The 25,468-nt window shown below is 41.3% G+C and overlaps 3 protein-coding genes, 1 long non-coding RNA gene and 1 other non-coding gene across 8 annotated transcripts in view; 3 read left to right on the top strand and 2 right to left on the bottom strand.

Moving 5' to 3' along the window:
• RNF121 (ring finger protein 121) overlaps positions 1-824 on the bottom strand; it is an 87,508-nt gene extending 86,684 nt beyond the window's left edge. For all 3 annotated transcript variants that reach the window (XM_081539408.1, XM_081539407.1, XM_081539409.1), the window contains exon 1: positions 745-824. Coding sequence is in view for 2 of the 3 variants with exons in the window: in XM_081539407.1 (XP_081395533.1) it covers positions 745-807 (63 nt within the window). In the remaining variant the exon portion in view is untranslated. The remainder of the gene's footprint in view (positions 1-744) is intronic.
• On the top strand, positions 262-23,626 carry XNDC1N (XRCC1 N-terminal domain containing 1, N-terminal like). 2 transcript variants are annotated; one of them, XM_081539405.1, is made up of 10 exons: positions 262-975; positions 4,998-5,170; positions 7,272-7,413; positions 8,602-8,757; positions 10,251-10,429; positions 17,570-17,655; positions 17,895-18,067; positions 20,480-20,552; positions 21,799-21,926; positions 22,645-23,626. In XM_081539405.1, the coding sequence occupies exons 2-10, from the start codon at positions 5,126-5,128 to the stop codon at positions 22,878-22,880; spliced, it is 1,218 nt and encodes a 405-aa protein (XP_081395531.1). In that variant the 5' UTR covers positions 262-975; positions 4,998-5,125; the 3' UTR covers positions 22,881-23,626. The 2 variants fall into 2 exon arrangements, with proteins under 2 accessions (XP_081395531.1, XP_081395530.1); XM_081539404.1 differs by lacking the exon at positions 262-975 and adding an exon at positions 1,228-1,503.
• TRNAG-CCC (transfer RNA glycine (anticodon CCC)) lies at positions 8,773-8,845 on the top strand. The gene has a single exon. It is a non-coding gene; the product is annotated as a tRNA-Gly (tRNA).
• The window catches only part of LOC145525763 (uncharacterized), a 9,786-nt gene continuing 3,253 nt past the window's right edge, over positions 18,936-25,468 (bottom strand). Inside the window, exons 4-5 of the long non-coding RNA XR_014068387.1 lie at positions 22,622-22,824; positions 18,936-19,210 (exon numbers count right to left, since the gene is read on the bottom strand). This is a non-coding gene — a long non-coding RNA (uncharacterized LOC145525763). The remainder of the gene's footprint in view (positions 19,211-22,621; positions 22,825-25,468) is intronic.
• Positions 23,847-25,468, top strand: part of LOC145525754 (short transient receptor potential channel 2) — a 17,108-nt gene continuing 15,486 nt past the window's right edge. The window contains exon 1 of the mRNA XM_081539403.1: positions 23,847-23,861. Within this exon, the coding sequence (XP_081395529.1) occupies positions 23,847-23,861 (15 nt within the window). The remainder of the gene's footprint in view (positions 23,862-25,468) is intronic.

The raw sequence follows: 25,468 nt of genomic DNA, 5'->3' as shown, positions 1-25,468 counted from the left end.
ACTGAACTGGTCCCCTCTTCTCAGTGCCACCATTATAGCTCCGATGAAAAGGCTTCTTGTGCGTCTCCCACCACCATACCTTGGGTTCTTCTATGGGAAGGTCCCTAGCACTTACCCCTGAGCTTCGCTCAAAGGTGATACTTAAACGTTTAAATGAGTGAATGGATAAATTTCTCTATACAATTGTTCATTCACCCATTCGTTCTATCATTCGTTGACCAAAACTTTACCGAGCCCATATTATGTACAAAGTTCTAGAATGTAAAGCGCTCTTACATAAAAAATAACTCAAACCTATAATACTAGTAGATAAACACTCTTCCCTAGTCCGCGTTCCCCGCCCCGACTCCAAACCCAGACAGTCCTTTCCTTTCCTTCAGTGAAAACCCGGCTTTCCCTCACAGAAGTCTACGCCCCTCTAACTCAAACCACCTGGCAGCCCTTTAGTCCTCCCCAGGACTCTCAGCTAATAATCCTAAATCTTAACATCCCCACCCCTCTGGCTTCTCTCTCTGTCCTCCACCTCCACTCTTGAGGTTGCTGCAAGTCTTCTACCCCATGACTGCCTCCGAGTCCCCAAGTCCTGGGTACCTCAGATTTCCCTCTCCACGCACCCGCTCCCCAGTTGTCTCCTTCACTCTAAGGATCTCGTCTCTCTTAGGACCCCTACTCCCGATACCTCCCCTCACTCCCCTTCAGTTTCAGGTTGAGTCTTTCTTCTCCTCAACTCTCAACTCTTCTCACCTCATCCAGCTCCCGTTCCCCGGCAGCACCGGCTCCAACCTCCACCTCCACCACTGCCGCCATCTTCACAGCTCTCCCCCTCCCCGCAGGCCCCGCGCGAGCCAGCTGCTTCCGCCGCTCAACTGCTTCTAGCCAATCGGCTGTACAAGCTTCGGCAGAGGGGGCGGGGCACCAAGACAGGCTGAGACCCGCTGGCAACTAAGAGACCGTCTGCCTGCTATCCACTTAAAGGTTAAGGAGGCGTGGATTCCGTGTACTTCTAAGCTTCGGCGGCGGAGGAGGGATCTTGGGAAATGAGAAACTAGCCTAGTATTATTTTCAGTGCAAATATGTCACCAATTTTCCCCTGTGTAGAACCAAAGAGAAGAGCCCCTAAACTGTCTACTTTGCGACGCTCCCTCAATGGGCAATTCGAGTGCGGCGTGGAGACTAAGGACTACATTTCCCAGAATGCATAGAAACTGACCCGGAAGTTTAAAGTCCGCTCTCTTCGGGGGATTTGCAATGCGTGAAATATACAAAAACCACCCGAATGTATTTTTCTGCCTATAGCACGTGTCTTCTTACCTTGGTGGGAGTCATTTTCCGGAAACAGTGGCTTCCTGAGGCTCTAGAACATGTTCCCGGGCTTCGGGAGGCGGAAGAGTGGTGCTTCGGGTCAGAAGGCGAAGGTTACAGGGCCAAATTGGCGGGAGAACGTTTTTTTTTTTTGGTCCAAAATCTAAGGCAGCGGTGGCACTTCGAGGTCCATTATCCTGGGTGAGGGTCATTCGGGTTTTCGATGGGGAGGGGAATGGACAAAAGGGAGGAAGGGTGGCCATAAAGGAAGTGGACAGAACAGCGCATTCCGAGAAGCGGTGGAAGTAGCGGCTTAGGCTCAGGAATCTGAGAGCTGAAACACGGCCCCCAAACTGCTTCTTAGGCTCTCACGCCTCCGGATCCACTTCACATATCTTCGAATTCTTTACAGTGCCCACACACTGCATCCCCAGCTCTACCCTTACTCCCGTCCTGTACATCGTATTCACTATGCTGCACCCCAGCTTACAGTTTCCTATCTCATTTCCAGCACCCTGTTTTTTTTGTACATTGTACATCCGAACCCTACACCTCTCAAGCCTGTGGTCTCTGCTTACACTTCACCCTGCCCCCCGGAGGTCCCGGCTGAATCTACAGCTTAGATAGGGCTAGGATGTCTTGTGAGCTCACATTATTAGATTGACCGTCAACTTCATTTAGGACCATCTACATTTATTTAAAATGGGAATTATATTTATTATGTGAAACTGGGTACAAAGAATATTATAAACACCGTATACTCACCACCCCCAATTGAGATTGACATCTAATCTATTTGCATACTCATTTTTTAAGAAAGATAATATGAAACAGAAGTGGAATTTATCTGTGTCCTTTACTATCAGATTCATTACTCTTTCATTCTCCCTAGAAGCAAGTCCTATAATTAGCTGTGTATTCTCTCAGTCTGTTGAAAAAAAAATAGTGTGTATTCAGTGGGCAGTACAAGTATTGTTTCATTTCCTTTTGTAAAGAAATTAAATGCTATTTTTCTATGTATAGTTATTATTTTTTATAACTTTTTCTTTCACTCTATTTTGGGGGGAGGCAGTCAATCCATGTTTACATGTATTTATGTCATTTATTCCTTTTAACTGTTATATAGTATTCCATATGATATAGAACATTTCATTCATCCATTCCTCAACTAGTGGACATTAGAGTTTTATGCTTTTTGCTATTAGAAACATTATATGTATCTTTTTGTGCACATGAGCTGCACTGTTTAAGTAAACATTGGCTATTCTTGAAATGTAGCTAGTCAGAATTAAGATGTGCTGGGAGTGTTTATGAGAGAGCCCATTTCCCCATATTATTGCCACTCCTTCATATTGTAGACTTTTCTATTTTTTCCAGTCTTACAGGAATAGGTGTTTGTACTTTCCTTATTATCAGTGAGGCTGAGCACTTTTTTATATGGGGTATTGGTCATTCAGATTTTATCTTATGTGAATTGTATGTTTATATCATCTCCCCAGTTTTATATTGGACTGCTTGCCCTTTTCTTGCTGATTTGTAGTATTTAAAATTTAAAAACAATAGGAGTTTGTGGCCCACTATTGGTTGATGAGTTTGTTGTGTTTGCCAGAAACTTCTGCACAATTCTGATTGAATTATATTGACTTAAGAAGTACTCTTTTCAGTGGCTATTTATTTACGCCTACTGTGTTCCAGCATCTCTCTGAAGTGTGGGAGATGATGACCATGACAAAAATCCATATCCTCAAAGAGCTCACTGCTTAGTGTGGGTACACATAGGGTAAATAAGCTGGTGCCAAAAACAAGAACAACAACATATGCAAGGGCAGTGAAGTCAGAAAGCAGTTAATCCTGTGAGAACAAGCAATTTGATAGATAGTGATCTTCATAAAAAATACTGTATATGTCTTGTTCACCACTGTGTAACCTAGTCCAGTGTCTGGTACCTGCTAGACAACCCCCCTCCTCAAAATATTAGCTAAATAAAATATCTAAGATTGACAGCTTCAGGGTCCCCAAGCCTGGAGTATAGTGTTGGGACTGGTTCAGTCAGACGTGTATATTAGTTATGAGAGATGGTGGGAGTTTTTCCATCAAATCACAGGTGATACTGGGAGTTTCTCCAAAACAGAGACCCTATCTATGTTATTTATTTTTCTGTCTCCAGTATCTAGCAGAGAGTAAGAAAAATTGCTGTTCAGTGAGTTCCTATAATGAGAATTACCAGCTTTGGTTAATCTAAAAGCCTGGGAGGTGACTCAGGATTCCCCTCACCTCTTCTTTCTTTGAAGCCTTGGTACCATCTTGAATGTAACCCATGACCTTTAGAATGGTATTCATTAGACTTTGGTTAATACTGTCACAGCAGCTAACTCACTCTGAGCATTCCATGATGGCTGACCATTTGGAGCCTAATTTTTATGGTCATTCATTCAGCAGACACTGGTTAATCTGAAACTATGTTTCTCCCTCTTAATGAGGATACAGAAATAAATCAAACATGAAGCCTGTCTTCCAAGAGCTTACAGTTGGTCAAGGGACAAAAGACATATGCAGATCATTGTAATATAGAATTGAGAGGAGAGAGCTATCACTTTGAGTGCTGACATTTGGAGGTGACATTTGGCCATCAAATATGCATTAGATTTGTCAGTGAAAGAAAGAAAGAGCATTCCAAGCAGAGACAATGGCATGAACAAAGTCTCAGAGGTGGGAAAAAGGTTTTTTTGGTGGGCAGGAGGCACGACCATTATAACCACGAGTATATCGAGGTCATGCACTCATTTCAGGGACCATGTGAGTTAAGAAAAGTGAGTGAAAAGGGCAGGTAAATATTTGAAGAGAGATCCCATCTAAAGACATTCAGACAACTTTAAAACACCTCTCTCTACCCAAAGAGTTGTTGAAGCTAGGTGATGCACGAGAGTTCATTATACTAATATATATCTGTGTGTGTGTGTGTATATTTGTGTGTTTGTGTTTTCGCATATATTTTAATTTTTCCATAAAAAGTTTAGCAAAAGACAACATACAAATTTCCACATGAACTTTTAAGATTAAATAAATAAAATAATTACAGTAAAACATCCCCTGCTGAAAGGAATAGCAGGAGATGAACCAGGAAATGGACAGATCTATGTTGTAGATGCTTTGAGGGGTCAAACTGAATTAATGTTTATTTAGTCCTACCATATAGCAAGGGATTTGCATATGTCAACAAGCCCTTGAAGATCTCTAGTAGAAAAGTAACTTAATTTAAGAAGATTCGTTTTATGGGAAGGAAAGAAAACAAGAAACTTGTATCCCTTATTTAGTTGAACGTTTGTTGCACATCTTTACTATGTGCTAGATAGAATCTAGGGATATAAAGATGGATAATTTAAGGCATAGTTCATGCCTTGGGGGCTTACCTTCATATAAATCCAACATCTACATGTTTATATATGTATATAAATGTATTAATATAATAATTCTATTTACAATATATATATGTTTTGTACTTGCTGCTCTATTGCATTCCAGTTGTTTTACTTTTGTTGGAATTTCATCAGCGACTCTAGATCCGCCCACTGATCACCACCCCACCAACCCCATCATGGTCATCAGAAATAGTGACTGATGTACTGATGTAAATAACTCTTGTTATCAGAAAAACACTCAAGCCTTGTTTGTTTTCCTTTTGTTCTCTTCTTCAGGAGTAACATGAAGATTCCTTCTCTTCTGGAAGCTGATGGTACCAAAATATAGGCAACCAAAGTGGTGACAGAAGAAATCTCAGGAGAAAGCATTTTGCCTTGTGCTTAGGACAGCTGCTTGGCTCACCATGGCTCCAGTGAAGATTAGCCACGTGGTGTCATTTTCCTCTCAGGTATGTTAATTAGCAGGCATGGTTTTTTTCTTGGTGACTGAAAAGAGTGAAAGAAAAAAAAGGAGACTTAGCTCCACTTTCAGGAAACTCCCAATTCAACAGAAGAGCCATTCTCCCTTCTTTAGGAGTTCAGATTCAAAGGCAGGAATTGCAGCTCTTGCCTTCAGGTTGGTCTCAGAGCAATGCAGGATACATAAAAGCAGGCCTCAAAGGTAAAGAAGGAAGCGACCTCAGGATTCCACCCTTCTCTGGAGGCAGCTGGCAAAGCTATAGGCCCTAAGTCTATCCCAGGGTCACCAGAAGGGCAATTTAGTCACACTGTCGTTGAGATCAGGCTAGGGCACTCAAGGTCATCCCTGACCTGTGAGGATAACACCACCGCCATCAAAGAGGATCTCAGCATCCCTCCTATAAGTCCACTTCCAGGAAATTGCAGTTATCCCGGTTAGTGCTAGATGCTGGGCCCTGTCCTCCGCTGTCTTCTCTCTATCCATTTCCCGCTCCTCCCCACACTTCTCCTTCTGTTACTCTAGTCTTTCTCGAGGGGTGCCATTGGTGTTTTGCGTAGGAGAAGTCTTCGTTTTTATAGCAACATCCTATGCCTTATAAGATGTTTAGCCTCCATGGCCTCCAGACCCTAGTGACAACAATGCTTCCTAGTCACTATGGCAGTCAAAAATATCCCCACATTTCAGAAAGCCCCTTAGAGAATCTTTAAGAACTACTTTGTCAACTGCAAAGTGAAATAAAATAAAAATTACTGTTATCTTTCTTACCTACATGGTCAGCGTAAATGGTTTTCTTTATGGACTCAGCCTTATGAAATGCTAGAGGATATTAGATCTCTTCTAATATTGTGATTTTCAAGCTGTGCTCTTAGAAACCCACTTCTGGAAGTTGAAGGCAGGGGCAGCAAGTGTGTCTCCAGGCTCCTCAACCAGTGCTTTAACCATAGCTCTACTTTTATTTTTGAAAATTTTAAAAATTATTTGATAATGATAAGTAATATTGATAATTGGTATCAAAATATTTCTGAAAATATTATTGAAAAAGTAAATAATCTTTAGTGTAAGATTTCAGTTAAAAGGAAAAGTTTTATTGCTAAAACAAAAAAATAAGATTGAAAACCATGAGTCTAGTCTCCCCTACCTTAACTTAGGAAGAAATTTAGATCCCGGGAGAAAAAGTAGTTTGCTCAAGGCCTTTCCACCAAAAAACACCTGACTTGGGTCAGAACTAAGAATTTTTATCTCAGTTTTAATATTGTTGTCTTTGAACAAATTACTTTATCTCTAACCATCAGTTGTAAACTTAAGAGTAAAAATCTTTGTGTTTCTTATCTCATAGGGTTACTTTGAAGATGCATGTCTATGAAAGCACCTTATAAATGAAATGAAACAGTCATCCCTCTATATGGATGGGTTCCATATCCCCAGATTCAGCCAACCACAGATCAAAAATCTGCAGGGGAAAAAAATTCCAGAAAGTTCCAGAAAGCAAAACATGTATTTACCACATATTGGCAACTATTTACATAGTGTTTATGTTGTATTTACAACTATTTACATAGCATTTACATTGTATTAGGTATTGTAACTAATCTAGAGATGAGTAAATTACACAGAAAGATAAACATACATATCCATTTTATATAAGAGACTTGAGCATCCACCAATGTTTATATCCAGGGGAGTTCTGGAACCAATCCCCTGTAGATGCCTGGGAAAGACTGTAGTATTATGTGGTGATTAAGAATTCTGAATTCAGACACCTAGGAGTTCCAACTTTGGTTGGTTATTTGGTCTTGTGGCCTTGGGTAAGTTTCTGAACTTAAGCGTCCGTTTGTTCATCTGTTAACTAAGAAGCAATGATAGTAACCACCTAAAGTTGTTATGAGGAGGATTAAATGAGGTAGTGGAAGCCAGAGAAAAGATAAGCAATGTCTATAAATCCCTTGGCCCTACATGAGAGATGGACTCTTGTCTAAAGCCTTTTCCATTAGGATCCTGGAAAGGTTTAAGAGTGTAGAGATCCCTCATTCATGGACATCCTTTTTTCCCTTGATAAGGTTCCTCATTTTCTTCTCCTCTCTCTGAGTTAGGATCCCAAATATCCAGTGGAGAATTTGCTGAACCCAGACAGTCAGAGGGGACCTTGGCTCAGCTGTCCTCAGGACAAGAGCGGACAGCTGAAAGCGGAGCTGCAGCTGGAGAGGGCAGTGCCCATTGGCTACATCGATGTGGGTGAGTGAGTTCTCCAAGGCCTGGGAACCTCTGTGGGGAGCACAGAAGTACCATTCCCTCCCAGGGCTGCAGCAGTGTGTTCGAATGCAGTCTCGCTGAACAGCCTTCCTAGAGCAAGCCCTACCTAGCGTGAAAGGGATATGTGGCCCTTGCCCTTGAGGCAGGCATTTGATATTGCTGAACCCTATGAATGCCATTCCCTTAGTTACACAGCATACCTGCCTTGCTTTGATCTGAGCAGTCTCGGTGAAGCCTTAGGACATTAACAAACCTAAGTGCCAACAGATAGAACTTACATATGTCTCTAAATATTAGTGGTATATAGTGGTGGTCCTGGGGTGAAGACTGTACCACCGCAAAGAACTTTGATCCCTGGTCAGGGAACTAAGATCCTACAAGCCACACAGGACGGCCAGGAAAAAGGTAAAATTTAATTTAAAATTAAAAAAATTTTATATATATATATAAAAAATATATATATTTTTTTATTTATATATATATATATATTTTAAATTTATATATATATATATTTTAAAATTTTATATATATACATATATATATATAAGGGGACTTCCCCGACTGTTCAGTGTTTATGACTCTGTGCTTCACACTTCCACTGCAGGAGGCGTGGGTTTGATCCTTGGTAGGGGAACTAAAATCCCATGTGCTGTGCAGTGCCGTCAGAAAATTAAAAACGGAAAACTAAAAATACAATTAAAAATAAATATCAGTGTCGGGAGGATGCTTGGGGATGAACTGTGCAGGTTCATGCAGGAAGGCTCCATAGGAGTTTTGGGTTTAGAAGGCTGGTCTTAGAATTCTCTAGAAATAGAGAATTGACAAAGACCATCTGTCTCAGCTCTGTCAGGACAGAGAGACGTCAGGCTCCCTAGCAAGGATTTCAGAGAGAGACAGAGTTTAGCACTGCCCACTAGAGCCAGAGGACAGGGAAATTGCGAGTCTCTTGGGTCAGGGGCAAGTTTCTGGCCGGGAGGAACACGGTGAGCCTTCATTTAGCGGGCTGAGGTTTCGTCCCACTTCAATTACTGGCTTACTGTGTTGCTCGACCTCTCCGGGCCTCCCCTGAGCTCTAGAATGGAGGAGTGTCCTCTGCCCACCGATCCCCTCGTGGGCAGTCAGGGGAGCCCGTCATCCCACCTTCACTTTCTCTCAACCTTCTGTCGCCAGGTAACTGTGGTTGTGCTTTCCTGCAAATTGACGTGGGTCGTTCTTCCTGGTCCCTGGACAGACCTTTCGTCACCCTGCTCCCTGCAACCATGCTGATGTCCCTGGCTGATTCAAAGCAGGGAAGAAACCGCTCAGGGGTCCGCATGTTTAAAGATGGTAAGGAGAGGGAGTTCCCTGGTGGTCCAGTGGTTAAGACTCCGTGCTCCCAACGCAGGAAGCCTAGGTTCGATCCCTAGTCAGGGAACTAGATCCATGTTGTAACTAAAAGATTCCGTGAGCCAAATAAATAAATATTAAAAAAAAAAAAAAAAAGATGGTGAGGGGGGTAAAAGCAGAAATGAGAGACTTAGAGAGACAGTGGTAATAAAAAAGAGAGACGCTGGACTCTAGAGGGCTGTACCAGCTGGAAGGTGTGTATTGTGGGAGGGAGCCTCAGCAGGGGCTCACTTACATCTGTAGGGAGATAGGGTAACGAGTGAACCACTGCGTGGTGTGTTTGTGTGTGAGTTCTCTGTGATGACAATACCTGATAGCCAGAGATACTTATGAGCTATGATTTATATTTACACATAACATGTGTTTCAGTGAAGCCAGATATAGAACCCACATTTGTGATTAGAGTGTTTGTATAAATGTGTATAGGGCTTCCCCGGTGGCTCAGTGGTAAAGAATCCGCCTGCCAAGCAGGAGATGTGGGTTGGATCCCTGGGTTGGGAAGATCCCCTGGAGGAGGAAATGGGAGAGGAGGAAATACCCACTCTAGTATTCTTCTTGCCTGGAAAACCCCATGGACAGAGGAGCCTGGCAGGCTATAGTCCATGGGACCACCAGAGTCGGACACGACTTAGTGACTAAACAACAACAACAACAAATAAACGTGTGAGTGTAGGAACAATATCCCTGTAAGTGCAGGGCGGCTGTGTGATGGTGTGGTTGTGTTGTATACAGTGTTTCCTGAGTCCTCTTCACTGCACGTCTCTGTGTTCACTGGGCACTGCACAAGAAATCCATGGTCTGATTCCTGGCCTCCAGGGACTTGCAGTCTAGGAAGGACTCATTTGTCTGTGTCTAAATTGGAGGCGTTTGTAATGTTGTGGAGGAGGAGTGACCTGGGATACAAGGTGGGGAGATGAGGTACTCTTAGTTCTGGGAATGGAAGATGAGAAGGGTTGGGAATACTGGTCTGTGATCAGTGAGCAAGTATGTAGAGCAGGTAGTGCCTTGAGGGAGATTGAGGTCTCATGGTCCAGGAAGGGTAGATGTAGCTCAGCTGATCCACTGGGCAAGTGGTCACCCCAGACTCCAACCCTCCGGATACCCCCTGTTAAAACGAGACAGTGGTAAGGTCTGTGGAGAGGTGTAGACCGAGGATATAGTCACACTGGGAACAGTGTGGCGCCGGGACAGAGGAGCGATGGTGGGAAGGCAAGGCGCTGGGTCAGAGAGGGCCCTGACTGGCCTGCGTGGTGCTGCCAGACCCTGAGCACCCGAGCCTGGGGGAGGAAAGGCCTCCATTCTCCCTTAGGGTGGAATTGACTCTGTAGTCCCAGTTCTTTGTTTCCTCTCCTCAGTACTGACCTTCTCTCCCTTTCTCCCTGCCATTCATGCATTTCATTTCTCCCTCATTTTCTTCTTGTTTTCTCCTGGAGGTGATTTCCTGGCTCCAGCTTCAGGTGAGTCATGGGATCGACTTCGCCTGACCTGCTCCCAACCCTTCACACGTCATCAGCCCTTTGGCCTGGCCTTCCTGCGGGTGTGTTCCTCTCTGGACTCCTTAGACGTCCCTGTGGAGGGTCCCTCGGTCCCTGTGAGCTCGGGGCTGAGCCAGGTATGTACCATGGGGGACTTAGCATGTCCCAGCCTTTTCTGTTTCTAGTTAGGAAGCTGGTGCTTGATGTAGGGATGGATACACACACACATATACATTCAAATATGAATATAAGGTCTTCCCTGATGGTCCAGTGGTTAAGAATCTGCCTTCTAGTGCAGGGCATGCAGGTTTGATCCCTCATGGAGAACTAAGATCCCACATGCTACAGAGCAACTAAGCCTGTGCACTGCAATGAAGACCCAGCATAACCAAAAAGAAAAGAAATTAATTAATTTAAAAAAAACAGGGCGTCCCAGTGGCTCACTGGTAAAGAATCCACCTGCCAGTGCAGGAGACACAGGCCTGATCCTTGGTCTGGGAAGATTTCCACATGCCACAGGGCAACTAAGCCCATGCACAACAACTACTGAGCCTGTGCTCTAGAGTCCGGAAACTGCAACTACTGAGCCTGCATGTCGTGACTACTGAAGCCCACACACCCTAGAGCCCATGCTCCACAGCAAGAGAAGCCACTGCAATGAGAAGCCCACACACTGCAACTGAAGAGTAGCCCCTGCTCTCTGCAACTACAGAAAAACCCTCATAGCAATGAAGACCCAGCATAGCCAAATAAATAAATAAATAATTATTAAAAAAACAAATACTAACATAAATGGGCTTGTGGCCCTTTCTCACAAATAGGCGTGAACACCTTTCCTTCAGTCTCACACACAGATGAGCCAAGCGGGTGAGCCTTCGGTACAGTGTGCACAAAGCTGTTGGACCATTTGTTCTACTGTTATTCAGTCACCGAGTCATGTCTGACTCCTTGCGACCCCAAGGACCACAACACACCAGGCTTCCCTGTCCTTCACTATCTCCTGGAGCTTGCTCACACTCATGTCCATTCCATTGGTGATGCCATCCAACCATCTCATCCTCTGTCGTTCCCTTCTCCCTCCTGCCCTCAATCTTTCCCAGCATCAGGGTCTTTTACAATGAGTTGGCTCTTACCATCAGGTGGCCAAAGTATTGGAGCTTCAGCTTCAGCATCAGTCCTCCAATGAATATTCAGTGTCGATTTCCTTTAGAATTGACTGGTTTGATTTCCTTGCTATCCAAGGGACTCTCAAGAGTCTTCTCTAACACCACAGTTCAAAAGCATCAATTCTTTGGCACTCAGCCTCCTTAATGGTCCAACTCTCACACCCATACGTGACTACTGGGAAAAGTTTTCTAGTTATTTTTTTCTTCTAAGGCTGATCTGACTCCTCCTGCTTTCTTACCACTCATGTCTCCATTTATCTTTCCAAGCCAATACCCTCCACCATAATTCACTCACAAATATGAAGATGTAATCACACAAGGCTAGAGCCAGAGAGTTCTAGGATAAATAAAATACTTGAAGATCATCAAGCCACAACCCCATCATTTTATGTCTCAGATACGGAAATGTATATATTTTAATTCACACAGTTAGAGCAGTGTAGGGACCGGAAGGAAGCCAGGTCTCCTGCCGCTACATCACAGTGCTTCCTGGGCACACAGTACATTTTTTTAGAAGCTTCATTTGGTAAAGCCAAAAGAATTTTGATTCCCAGGAGTGAACCTCACAGGTGTCTCTCCTGTTGAGGTTACTGGGGGGAAAAAAAAATAAGAGACCACACTTTGGGAAGAGAAGATGGAGTTGGAGCGGACAGAATGGGAGAGAGGCTTTTGTCACACAGCCTTGGGAGAGGCCTAGAGCGCCGAGGCAAAGTAAAGCCTGAGATTTACTCTTCCCCTGTGGGAAGGGCTGAAAATCCAAAAGGATCAATGGAAGCAGTTCTGTGTGCTCTGCCAGGCTCCAACATTGTCCCTGTGCATTCCGGAGCTCTGTGGCCTGGCCATCCAGTAAAGTGGGAGCTCTGGGAGATTAGGGACCTGTTTGTCTTGTTCCACTAGGCATTCCCAGCAGCTAGGACGGTGCCTAGAACAAACTAGACTTTCTAGTATAAATGTTGATTATATAAATAACCTTTCAGAGGGGAGTGGTAGGTAGGGTCAACATAAAATTTATCATCCAATCTGAGATACTTCAAGAGCCAAAAAGAGTGCTATTAGTAATTATACTTAAGACGACAGACATAAAGCAGGGTATCCTGGGCAAACTAGGACATTTGGTGTCCTTAATGATAGGCTAAATGAATGCTTCCTAGAGTCTTTTCCATTCTGGCCAGATATCTAAATTACTCTGTACGTTCAGGGCCATGGTGGGATCAAGCAGGAGGCAGTCAGCAACTCGGAGTCATGTCAGACATTGAACAGCAAGAGCAGAACGACACACATTGCAGGCCCTCTCTGATACCACAGGGAGAGGAGATCTGGAAGCATTTCTGTAAGAGAGGGTTCATGCATGGAAACAAATGGATGGCACTCAGTTTTATAATTTAAGATGTCTAAAATGCCATAGACTTTTTTCTAATATGTCATTCTAATGGTATATTATTGTGAAAGCACTAAATAAAGGCTTATAACCCTGTGAGGTAAGGTCTTTCATGATCATTGATTTTCCAGTTAGGAAACAGAAGCACAGAGAAATGTAGTGGATGTCCCAGGTCACTGCCAAACAAGTCCTGGGCTGGATTGGAACCCAGGCGACTAGACTCCACTTAGCCTGTGCTTTGAAGTTCAATTTCTGATAACATGCATGCGTACTCAGTCACTGCAGTCCTGTCCGACTCTTTGCGACTCTGTAGACTGTAGCCTGCCAGGCTCCTCCGTCCACGAGATTTTTCAGACAAGAATACTGGAGGGGGTTGCCGTGCCCTCCTCCAGGGGATCTTCCAGGGGATATCCAGGGGATCTTATATACATATTATAATATATAATTAATATGTATAATAATATATATAATGTATAATATAATGTATATTATATGTAAATAATATATAATATGATAATATAAATATAATGTCATAATATATCTAATATAAATATGATATATATTATATATTATTATACATGATACTATAAATATTATATTAATAATATATATGTAATATCAGAGAAGACAATGACAACCCACTCCAGTACTCACTCTTGCCTGGAAAATCACATGGATGGAGAAGCCTGGTAGGCTGCAGTCCATAGGGTCCCGAAGAGTCGGACATGACTCAGTGACTTCACTTTCACTTTTCACTTTCACGCATTGGAGAAGGAAATAACAACCCACTCCAGAACTCTTGCCTGGAGAATCCCAGGGACAGGGGAGCCTGGTGGGCTGCCGTCTATGGGGTCTCACAGAGTTGGACACAACTGAAGCGACTTAGCAGCAGCAGGAGTAGCAGCATATATATAACATAATATACATATAATATATATTATAATTATATATATAATATTATAATTGTATATAATATATATTATATATATTATATATAGAATGCTGCTGCTGCTGCTAAGTCGCTTCAGCCATGTCTGACTCTGTGCGACCCCATATATGGCAGCCCACCAGGTGCCCCTGTCCCTGGGATTCACCAGGCAAGAGTATTGGAGTGGGTTGATATATAGAATATATTATATTAATTATATATATAATCTATATATAATATAAAAATATTATATATAAATATAAGTATAATATGATATGATATAATACATATAATATATAATATAATATATTATAATTATAATGTATACTATATATTATATATATTTATATGTATTATATATATTTAATTTAATAATATATTAAATTAAAACTATATATTATATATTATATTATTATTATGTGATTATTATAATATATATTATATAAATAATTACATTATATAACATATTATATATTATATAATTATGTAATATATAATTATTATAATTATATTATAATATATATTGTACATATATAATATATAATTATATAATATATGATAATATAATGTAATATTTATATTTAACACCAATACAATATATAATTATATATTACATTATATATAATTATATATATTATAATATATAGTATTATATGATAAAAATATATATCGCATATATATTATATATGTATAATATATAACATAATATATATAAATTATACATATAACATATAATATATAAAAGAATATATATAATATATATTATGATATATAATATATAATTTCATATATACTTATATATAATTTTATTTTATTATATATTATATAATATGTATTATATATTACATATAATACATATTATATAATATATATAATTTATATAAATATAAATATATACTATACATAATATATAAATATATAATATATACAATATAATATAATAAAAAATTATATATGGTATATATAATAAAAAATATATATAATTATATTATGTATTATATATAATTACATAAACAATATATAATGTTATATATTATAAATATATACAAAATATATAATAATATATAAATATATGAATATTGTGTATTTATGTTATATATATATTATTTTATATATTTACTATAAAATATATATTTATTATATATCATATTTATAAATATATATTTATTTTATATAATAATATATTTATATATTATATATAATAATATAATTTATATAATATATAATATACAAATATATGTGAATATTATATATATCATATCTATAATATATGTACAAATATATAATATATACTACTATATTATATTGTATATTATATATTATAGTTAATATTATCATATTATATTATATATAATATATAATAATATATAAACATATGAATATTGTGTATTTATGTTATATGTAATATTATATATTATTTTATATATTTATTACATAATATATATTATATATAATTATATGCAATATTATATATTATATATAATTATATGCAATATTATTAGATAATATAATATATGATATTGTAATATATCATGTAAATTATAATATATTATATTATATATATCATATATCATATATCATATATATAATCATATATATTATATATGATATATATTTACATTTATGTAATATATGTATAATATAAATATATTACATATATATGTATATTATATATTATATAAATTATATAACATTATTATATAATATAGTATATACATATTATATTATTTTATATTATATATAATTATATACAATATTATTAGATAATATAATATATGATATATTAATTGTGATATATAAAATATAATATATTATTTTATATATAATATATAATATATAAATATATATGGTATATATTTACATATATGTAATATATATTATATATGTATATTATATATTATATAAATTATATAATGTTATTATATAATATAGTATATACTTATTATATTATTATATATTATATATAATTATATGCAATATTATTAGATAATATAATATAATATGATATATAATATTAATTGTAATATATCATATAAAATATATTATTTTATATATTATATATGATATATATAATATATACATATATGTGATATATATAATATATACATATAGGTAATATATGTATAATATACATGTATATTACATGCATATTTATATTATATATTATGTAAATTATATAACACTATAATATAGTATATACATATTATGATATATAATAAATATTAATATTATAATATATAAAATATTATAACATATAATTTAAGACCCAGGGATTGAACCCATGTCTCTTTATATCTCCTGCATTGGCAGGTGGGTGCTTTACCACTAGCGCCACCTGGAAAGCCTTCCATTCCTGATACTGTGAGGGAATTCCCCAGCAGTCTGTTGGTTAGAACATGGAGCTTTCACTGCCAAGAGCCCATTTCAATCCCTGTATGGAGAACTAAGATTCCACAAGCTATGCTTTGAGGCCAAAAATAATAATAAATAAAAGAATCTATGATAGAAGAAGGAAAGCTTAAAATTAAAGGAAAATTTTTTTTAATTTAAGGGAAAAAAGGAAATTTGGAAAAAGATAAAAATGAAAAAGCCACAGATGAATTGACACAGATAAATTGAATTTTGATAAGAAACTATAGCATACCACATGAATAAAATCTATGTAGAAATTATCCAGTACTTGATTATTGCTTATAGACATTTCTGAATTTAGATGCCTGTTGATAGTTATAGTGTCTCTTGCTAGAACAAGACATGGGATATCTATATACACATCTTTTTATAGATAGCTAGAAGTGGTGGCTAAAATTGGTAGGTTTTTAGTTGCAGGTGAGAAAAATTGTTCACAAAGTAAATCCTACTGGAATTTAAACATTTAAAAGAGAAAAATGACTAAAATATCCCCAAATAGTTCAAAATAGAACTATTTTTAAATATAAAGAAATACCTATGTGTGTATAATTTGTTTCTGTCGCATGGGTATATAGAGATGAGTGATTTGAGTTTTGTACCTACATGAATCAATTTTATATGTGTTCTATTTATATATGTACAAATTTTTAAAAATATGTGTTGTTGTTCAGTCACTAAGTTGTGTCTGGCTCTTTGCGACCCCATGAACTGTAGCATGCCAGGCCTGGCTGTTCTTCATTAGCTCCTGGAATTTGCTCAAACTCATGTCCACTGAGTTGTATATATATGTATATGCGTGTGTGAGTGCTAAGTTGCATCAGTCGTGTTGTGCTCTTTGCAATCCTGTGGACTGTAGCCCGCCAGGCTCCTCTGTCCATGGTGTATGTATATGCTGTACTGTGCTTATTTGCTCAGTCATGTCCACCTCTTTGCGACCCCATGGACTGTAGCCCACCAGGCTTCTCTGTCCATGGCAATTCTCCAGGCAAGAATACTAAGAGTGGGTTGCCATGTCCTCCTCCAGGGGATCTTTCCAACCCAGGGATTGAACCCAGGTCTCCTGCATTGCAGGGAGCTGAGCTACCAGGGAAGCCCATGTATGTATATACATGTATACAAATTTGCATATAATATGAGTCCCATAGACCTGGTTTTCTCAATAGCTTGTGTTCTTTTGTCTTGGGGTCTTTCAGGATCATAACAAAATCACCAAATCTCACATCTTAGAGCTGGAAAAGTGTGTACATACACAAGCCAAAGTGCCATGTACAACTGATAGCAAATACACACACTCACTGAAGCCCCGAGTTTGGTAGTGTCCCGGGCATTATGTGACAATGCCCCCTGGTGGTGAATGTGTGTACTTCATATCTCTCCATTTTCTTCTCCTCAGGGCTCTTCTGATGCTCAGGAATCTGGTCCCAGCCCCTGGCTGGCTAATCCTTCCATCCGGAGGACATTCTTCCCGGATCCCCAAACGTACGTAACTGCCAGAGTGAGGTCTCTTGGCCACTTCTCAGTTCTTTCTCCTGGAGGAGACTACCAGATCACTCACAGACACACAGGACCCGTCTGGGTTCTCTCAGTTACTTCCATACTCTAGGCCTCATCCCATCTATATGCCAAACCTGGCTTTCTTGGCTAGATGCTGCTGACCTGGGTGAGCAAAATGCAATCTCTGTTCTGAATGAGGCCAAGTGCTCCCTGTTTCCCTGCAGGACCACCAAGGAAATCTCAGAGCTCAGGAATATCCTAAAGCAACTGCAGCCGGGGACTCTGGGGCGTTCAGCCTGCATGGTGCTTTCAGCTGCCCACAGGGCACCTCCAGCCCGTGTGGCGAACCCTAAAACCAACCATGCAGAACCAGGTCCCAGTCATCAGGACAGTGCAGGTGAGGCCCCATGACCTACATTTGGCTCCTTACTTCCCAGCCCCCTCCTTCCTCCCTGAATGCATCGTTGCTACACAAGGATGGCTCACAAACAGGACTTCAGATGAAAGAAAAGATGGTCAGTGTCTTGTTCCCAGAAGAAAAATCAAATATTGTATATAATTGAAAGAGCTCTGGCCCAGGAACCAAAAGTCCTTATCTCTTTGGGCTTCAAATCTTTTCTCTTCAAAGTGAAAGAATTAAACCAAATAGTATTTAGGCCTCTTGCAGTTTTAATGTTCTGTGAGTGAGCGAGGGAGAACAATTAAGTTGAGGTGGTGGTATATGGAGCTTATTAGAGACATGAAGTACGGGAGTAATGTGGTTTCATCAAAGAGAGAGAAAGGATTAAACATTTTGGAGTTCCTACTTTGCACCAGACATTGCTAGGCACTTTTACTAACTAATGTTCACCACAAACTCATTTTACAAAAGAATCTGAGGCACATATTCTAAGTCACACAGCTAATAAGTGGCAGAGCCAGGATTTGAACCCCAGAGTTCTTGTCCTTCTCACTATTCTAAACAGCCAGAGAGCAGAAACAAGTAGCATTCTCACTGTAAACCCTTGATTCCACTCATCGCTTCATTGGGAAAATTTTTTTTAAAGGAATGGTTTGTCATTTAAAAGAACTGAACGAATTAGTGAAATCATGAGTATATTATTTCACTGCAGAAATAGGGTACTTTTTTTTTTTGATAGGTAAGAAGTGGATTTATTTAGAGAGAAACACGCTCCACAGACAGAATGTGGGCCATCGCAAAGAGTGAGTCCAGCAGCAGAAATAGGGTACACCGGTTATCAATTGTATAATAAATTACCCCAAAATTTAGCGGCTGAAAACAATATTTACTGTCTCACGGTTTCTCACGGTTAGGAATCCAGGTGTGGCTTAACTGGGTCTCAGGCTCTGGATCTGTCACAGGCTGCCATCGTTTCAAGGCTCAGCTTGAAAAGATCTGCTCCCTCGCCCCTCCACATAGTTGTGGTAGGATTCAGCTCCTCTGAGAGCTGTTGGATTGAGGCTTCCCTCAGTTCTGCCATGAGGGCCTCTCCATAGAGCATTTCACGTTGTGGCAGCTTGCTCCGTTAGAGTGAGCCACCTAGAGGGCAAGAGACACAGTGTTAGCAAGAAAGGAGTCCGTGTCTGGTAACCTCATTGCAGAAGTGCCATCCCATCACTTTTACCATATTCTTTTAAAAAAAAAAAAATCTGCACTAGACGCTTTTTGTTTTTTGGCTTCACTGAGTCTTTGATCCCCCAACAAACTGGAACAGGCTCTTTAATTGCAGCATGTGAATTCTCAGTTGCAGCATGTGGGATCTAGTTCACTGACCAGGAATCAAACCCAGGCCCCCTGCATTGGGAGTGTGGAGTCTTAGCCACTGGACCACCAGGGAATTCCTAACCATATTCTGTTCATTAGAAGCAAGTTCCTAAGTCCTTCCCACACTTAAGGGGAGGCATGTGTATCAGGAGGCAGGAACCAGTGGGAGTCATTCTAGAAGCTGCCTACCACATGAGGAAGGATGTAGGTTATCATTTTAAAATAGGGAGAATGGGGAAGGAACTCATCTTTGGGGGACACCCTACAGACTGGATGCTAGAGCTATGAAAACACTTAAAATATAGTAAATGCTGGACTTCCCTGGTGGTCCAGTGGTTAAGAATCCACCTGCCAATGCAGGGGACACCGGTTTGATCCCTGGTCAGGGAAGATTCCACATGCAGCAAGGCAACTAAGCCCATGCACCGCAACTACTAAGCCCGCATGCCTAGAGTTGTGCTCTGCAACAAGAGAAGTGACCGCTATGAGAAGCCCTCGCATCACAATGACAGGTAGACCCCACTCACCACAACTAGAAAAGGAGCACATGAGGCAACAAAGACCCAGCAGAGCCAAAAATAAAAATAAAAAATTTAAAAAATATATATTATATATAGTAAATGCTGTATGTAGTGCTCCATAAATTCTGAATAACTAGACAAATTGTTGTTGCTAGCTTTTGTTACTGTTCATTTGACAGATATTAATTGCACATCTCTATGTGCAAGGCTCTGGGCTAGGTGCCAGGGACACCACAATAATAAAATAGCAGTGCCTCTACCCTGATGTAGAGATACGCATTCATGTCACACAAGGAAATCTAAAACTTAAAATGGTGATAAGTACTTCAAAGGCAAAGCATAATAGGATGACCAGATTTAGATGAGAGAATCCTGCCTCACAGCAATTAGCATTTCATCTAAGACTTGAAGAGCAAGAAGGAATTGACCAGGGAAGGGGGATAGAATATTCTCAAAATAAGGAATTTCATATGTGAAGGGCCTTTTGTTAATGAGATAGATTTAATGAGCGTTTCTAACACAGAGCCCAGATCAGAGGAGCAGAACACAGAGAAGAACGTGGGCAGGACAAAGAGGAGGAAAGTGGGAGCCCGCAGGTAAGTAGGTCAACCTGAAAGCCCCTGATCACCTCCCCAAACCTACTGTCCTTTTGCACCTGTCCACCCCCCACTCATGTTTCAGTTATGCTAGAGAGCACCCTGGTGTCTGGTCTTGCTCTCATGATCTGGACTTACAAGGTAGCAAGAGAAAAGATGTCCTTGTCTACACGGTGTCAGGCATGGAGCTAGACAAGGAGGTGGCCCTGGAAGCGAACCAGAAACGAAGACAAGTGCACTGTATCTCATGGGCTTCTTTAAAATTTAAGTTGTTTTCTGCTTCAAAGGACACCGTCAAGAAAATTAAAAGAAGCCCTCAGAAAAGGGGGGGGAAATATTTGCATATCGTGTATTCAGTAAGGGGTTTGTATCCAGAAATACAAAGGAACCCTTCAGTTCAGTTAAGTTCAGTGGTTCAGTTGTGTCTGACTCTTTGCGACCCCATGGACTGCAGCACGCCAGGCTTCCCTGTCCATCACCAGCTCCCGGAGCTTGCTCAACCTCATGTCCATCGAGTAGGTGATGCTATCCAACCGTCTCATCCTCTGTCATCCCCTTCTCCTCCTGCCTTCAGTCTTTCCCAGCATCAGGGTCTTTTGCAGTGAGTCAATTCTTTACATCAGGTGGCCAGAGTGTTGGAGCTTCAGCTTCAGCATCAACCCTTCCAATGAATATTCAGCACTAATATCCTTTAGGATTGACTGGTTTGATCTCCTTGCAGTCCAAGGGATTCTCAAGAGTATTCTCCAACACCACAGTTCAAAAGTTGTAAGGAACACTTACAATTCAATAATAAAAGATAACCTCATTTTTTTAAATGGACAAAAAATATGTCAGAGTATGTGGAAATAGAGGAGTAGGGAGTGACTACAAATGGGTTCAGGGTTTCTTTTTGGGGGTGATAAAAATATTCTGAAGTAAGCTGTAATGGTTACATGACCTCGTGAATATCCTAAAACCACTGAATAATATATTCTAAAAAGGTAAATTTTATAAGATGTGTATTATGTCTGTAAAAAAAAAAAAATAATAAACCTGAAGGCAGTGATAGAAGCTCTGTTCTCAGATATTCAAAGATTAAATGACCTCCCTCAAGTCTGATACATCAAGTGAGCAAACCAGGACTCCAGCCCAGGGCTTCAGGCTCCACAGCAGCTTGTCTGCACCCTTTCACCTTGGTTTGAGGCTCCGTCAGCCCCGAGGACCTCTTGCTAACAGCTGGTCTTTAACCATTTTTTTCTCACAGGCCTGTATCCAACTCAAACTCTCGGCCAAACCAGCGGGGGCTAGCAAAGGCAGGCCAGAGAGAACACCTGAGCCCCCAGGCCCGAAGCAGCAGAGTCCAGGAGAGTGGGTGGTGCCCCATTTGTGCAGGTGAGCTGCTTGGGCACAGGGGTGGTTCGGGGGGTACTAGGCGTCCCTCGAGGGAGGAATAGGAGATCTGGGAGTGCTGCCAGGAACCAAGTGTACTTGGGCCCTGGCCTCTGTCATTTGCAGTTACGTACAAGTCTGTATTGAGCACCTCCTCATGTTGTGTTCACCAAGCTGAGGAAGGGACCTCAGCTCTGTCCTCGGCAGAAACGTGAAACAAAGCAAACTATAACACTATCAGCGAGGACCTAGAATTTCGTTCAAAACTTCTTCCTCCGTGACCAAATTCTGCTTCCCCTCTAAGTCTCTGTTCAGATGGTTCTTATTCGCCAGGTCTTCTCTGACCTCAGATAATCTCTCCCGCTGAGCTCCTGGCATGTTCTCTGATTCCCCTGGACTTAGCACTTCTCACCCTGTGCTTTGTGACAGTTATTTGTGGTCACAAGTTATCTTTACCCCTAGACGCCATAGTCCATGAAGACAGGCCTGGGCTTACGTCCCTCAGCGCCTAGCACAGTGTCAGGCACCTAGGACGTACTCAAAAAATGTTTGGTGGACTTGTGACTGGATGTCATCAGATGTCAAATATTCAACCCTAGTAAAATTTTCTTGTGAAAACAGCTGCATTTTGCTAGCAGATGTTCCCTTCAGGCTGCGTGGGGTGACCTCCCGCCCGGGAGCGGGCCCAGGGTTCTTACCTCCTTCTTCCTCTCCCCCTCAGGCTCCTTCAGCATTGACACGCTTCCCCAGCACGCTGCCACTTGTGGAGGGGCCTCCCCGCCTCCCCCAGCCTCTCCCGCCTCGTCACCATCTTCGTCTCCACACGTACTGTGGGTTTCCTCCCCGGAGAGCTCGCTGCCCATATCCTGGGTCCAGTGTCCTATCTGCGAGTTGCCGTTCTCTGCAGGAGAAATAGAAGAACATGCCAGCACGTGCGGGGAGGTCCTTCAGGCCTGAGCCATGAAGTCCTGCAGCCTTGGCCCCCCTCCACCCTCTGTGACGGAAATGGACGAGGGGCTCTCTCGACAGCTGGGAGGGGCTGACGGGGCCAGGCTGCCCCCTGTCCTCCCCTCCACTCATTCCCTTAAGGACTCTCTGCCTGAGGGCACCTCTGGGCCCAGCCTGCTCCCTACTCCCAGTTGTCAAGGCTTCTGTCACCATGGCACTCTACTCTCCCAAGGACAGCTCCACGTGTCTCTTCTTTGGGATTTTAGGGCTTCAGGACACAATCCAGAACATCGTCCCCTCAGTGAGTGGGTGTATCCTCGTGCCCATTTTCTTGAGAGGGAAACTGAGGTCCAGTGAAAAGAAAAGCACCGCCTGACAGATAAGATCCTGTGGTGTCCTGGGAAAAGTGAGAGTGATTTTTGAGTATGAGACTGACCTTCAGCGCCCCATGAACTGTACTCTCAGTATCCTTTGGGACTTCCCTCCCTAGGATAATCAGGTAATAGTGTTGCTGTCTGACTTTAAGCAAGTTATTTATCTTGTGCCCAGAGTTAACCCTCAGTAACAGAAAAAAAATCCCATCCTCCTGTTGAGTTTTACAGGAATCAGATAGACTAAACACTAAGGAGTGGCTGGCTGTGGAACCTCAGGCGAATCCCAGGCCGCATCAGCACATTGGGGCAGTTGGACCAGAAGGTCACTAAGGTCCCTTCCACCTGTGGTTTTCTAAAATATATTCCTACCATTTTTGAGCATCTGTGTCCTCTCTCCTTTCCCAGAAGGTTTCACTGTGTGGCACTAACACCAGTTCCCCTGGTCTCCAGGGTACAAGGCAGAAGGGGAGCAGCTGGGCCTGGCAGAGGGAGGGCAGGGCTTGGAAGGGGTAGGAAGGAGAAAGCTGGGCACAGTTGGGGGAGCAGACAGAGGAGCCGGAGTTCCCTCCTGCCGTCCCCGTTGGCATAGGTGGGTGCAGCCATGGACCCCCTCATGGTAAGAGGCCTTTGCTCCCTGCCTTCCCCTATCCTTGTCCCGTTTCTGGCTGTGATTAAAACAGTAGATTGACTCAGAGGAGTAGTGGGGACAACGTAGCTGCCAGGCAGGTGGGGGACACCACCCTGCGGGTGGGAGGAGAGCAGTTGGAGGCCCAAACCTGGGCACAGAAAGAAGAGTGGTGAGGAAGGGCTGGGCCTGGTGGGAAAGAAGGGCAAGGCAGCACCGGGGGGTTGTGGGGGAGTGCTTCCCAGAGCAGGAGAGGGCAGAGCTGGTGAATTGGTGGAGGAGAGCCTGATGGGATCCTGCCATGAGGCCTGGTCAGCGTTCAGGGGCTTGGGAAAAAACCTAGTTCAAAGACCCTCCTGTGTGGACTTGTCTGGACCTGTCCTTCGGAAGCTCTGGGACTTCACCAGGGAGGAGCAGCTGGAAGAGGATGTCAACAAGATGGGAGCAAGTCCTGGAGAGATCTGTGTGCCCGCCTGGGGGTTCCACTCCCAGTGTAGCCCTGTCCTGCTTCAATCTGCTCCTTCCCAGGCTGCCCACATCGGCCCCACTGTGTGTGGCTTCCTGTGAGGTAGTAGTTGTGCTGAGGGAGGGGCCTCCCGTCAGAACTGAATGAGTTACTTGGATGAAGAGTGTAAAGAACTCTTTCTTAACCTGAGAATCCATACAATAAAATAGTGACCAAAAACATGTTTTTAATTTTTATATCTCCAGGAGATGTGAGAGTCTATGCCACTGGCTTTTAAAGCTGAAGGAAGTGGCCATAAACTAAGGAATGCAAGGGATGTAACTCTGGAAGCTGGAAAAGGATTCTGCCCTAGAGCCACCCTGCCCCGCTAGCACCTTGACTTTAGCCTCATGATATTTAGTTCTGACTGTGTGAACTGTAAGAGAATAAATGTGTGTGGTTTTAAGCCACTAAACTTAAGAAAAAAATGCATTTTTCAACCAAGACCAATTTTCTAAATATTATCAGCATTTCATACCAGTCAATGGGATATTGTTTACTAACAGCTTAACAAAAATATACAAGAAGTTATTACGGTATGAAAGGGTATTTCTAAAGCAATTAATTCCTGGAAAATATGGACAGGAAGTGTATTCCCTACACAGACATCACTGGGAGGGGGAGGACATTCATATTGTCATTATACAAGATGATCACATTATATAAACTATATATACTAGAGTATATATCATTTAATGTAGAATTTAGTTTCAGAGTAAAACAGATAAAAGTGGTAGCATCGTTATTTTCCTTCTTAAAGGAGGGAAAGTGTTTACCTACCTACCACATCTGGGAGGTTTTGAAGTAGAGATTCCAGAAATCCAAAAGCTACCTAAAACTAGTAATTTTTATTTGAGTTGAGAAGTACCACGGAAGAATAGCTAGGAACACCAGCTTCTCAACCCAACTGCCTGGGTGAACACCTTGTCTAAGTGGCTTGGCAAGTCTACCTTGGTTTCCTCTTCTGTTGAAGTGGGGACAGGGTGAGGTGATAGCTCCTGCCTTATAGGGTTATTTAAGAATTGAATGAGTTACATACTTCTGAGGGTTTAAAAAACTACCTGTACTTAAATACTATATGCTAAGTCACTTC

The sequence above is a fragment of the Giraffa tippelskirchi genome, chromosome 11, assembly GCF_054371585.1.
Source record: "Giraffa tippelskirchi isolate mGirTip1 chromosome 11, T2T-mGirTip1v1.2.pri, whole genome shotgun sequence".
Lineage (NCBI taxonomy): Eukaryota > Metazoa > Chordata > Mammalia > Artiodactyla > Giraffidae > Giraffa > Giraffa tippelskirchi.
This window is presented reverse-complemented; position numbering and strand designations above follow the sequence as displayed.

Bases quoted from the DNA above. Each gene is read 5' to 3' on its own strand.
- XNDC1N (XM_081539405.1), top strand. From the start codon at position 5,126: ATGGCTCCAGTGAAGATTAGCCACGTGGTGTCATTTTCCTCTCAG. The intron at 8,758-10,250 runs GTAAGGAGAGGG...TTTCTCCTGGAG, and splicing joins GGTCCGCATGTTTAAAGATG to GTGATTTCCTGGCTCCAGCT. The intron at 17,656-17,894 runs GTACGTAACTGC...GTTTCCCTGCAG, and splicing joins TTCTTCCCGGATCCCCAAAC to GACCACCAAGGAAATCTCAG.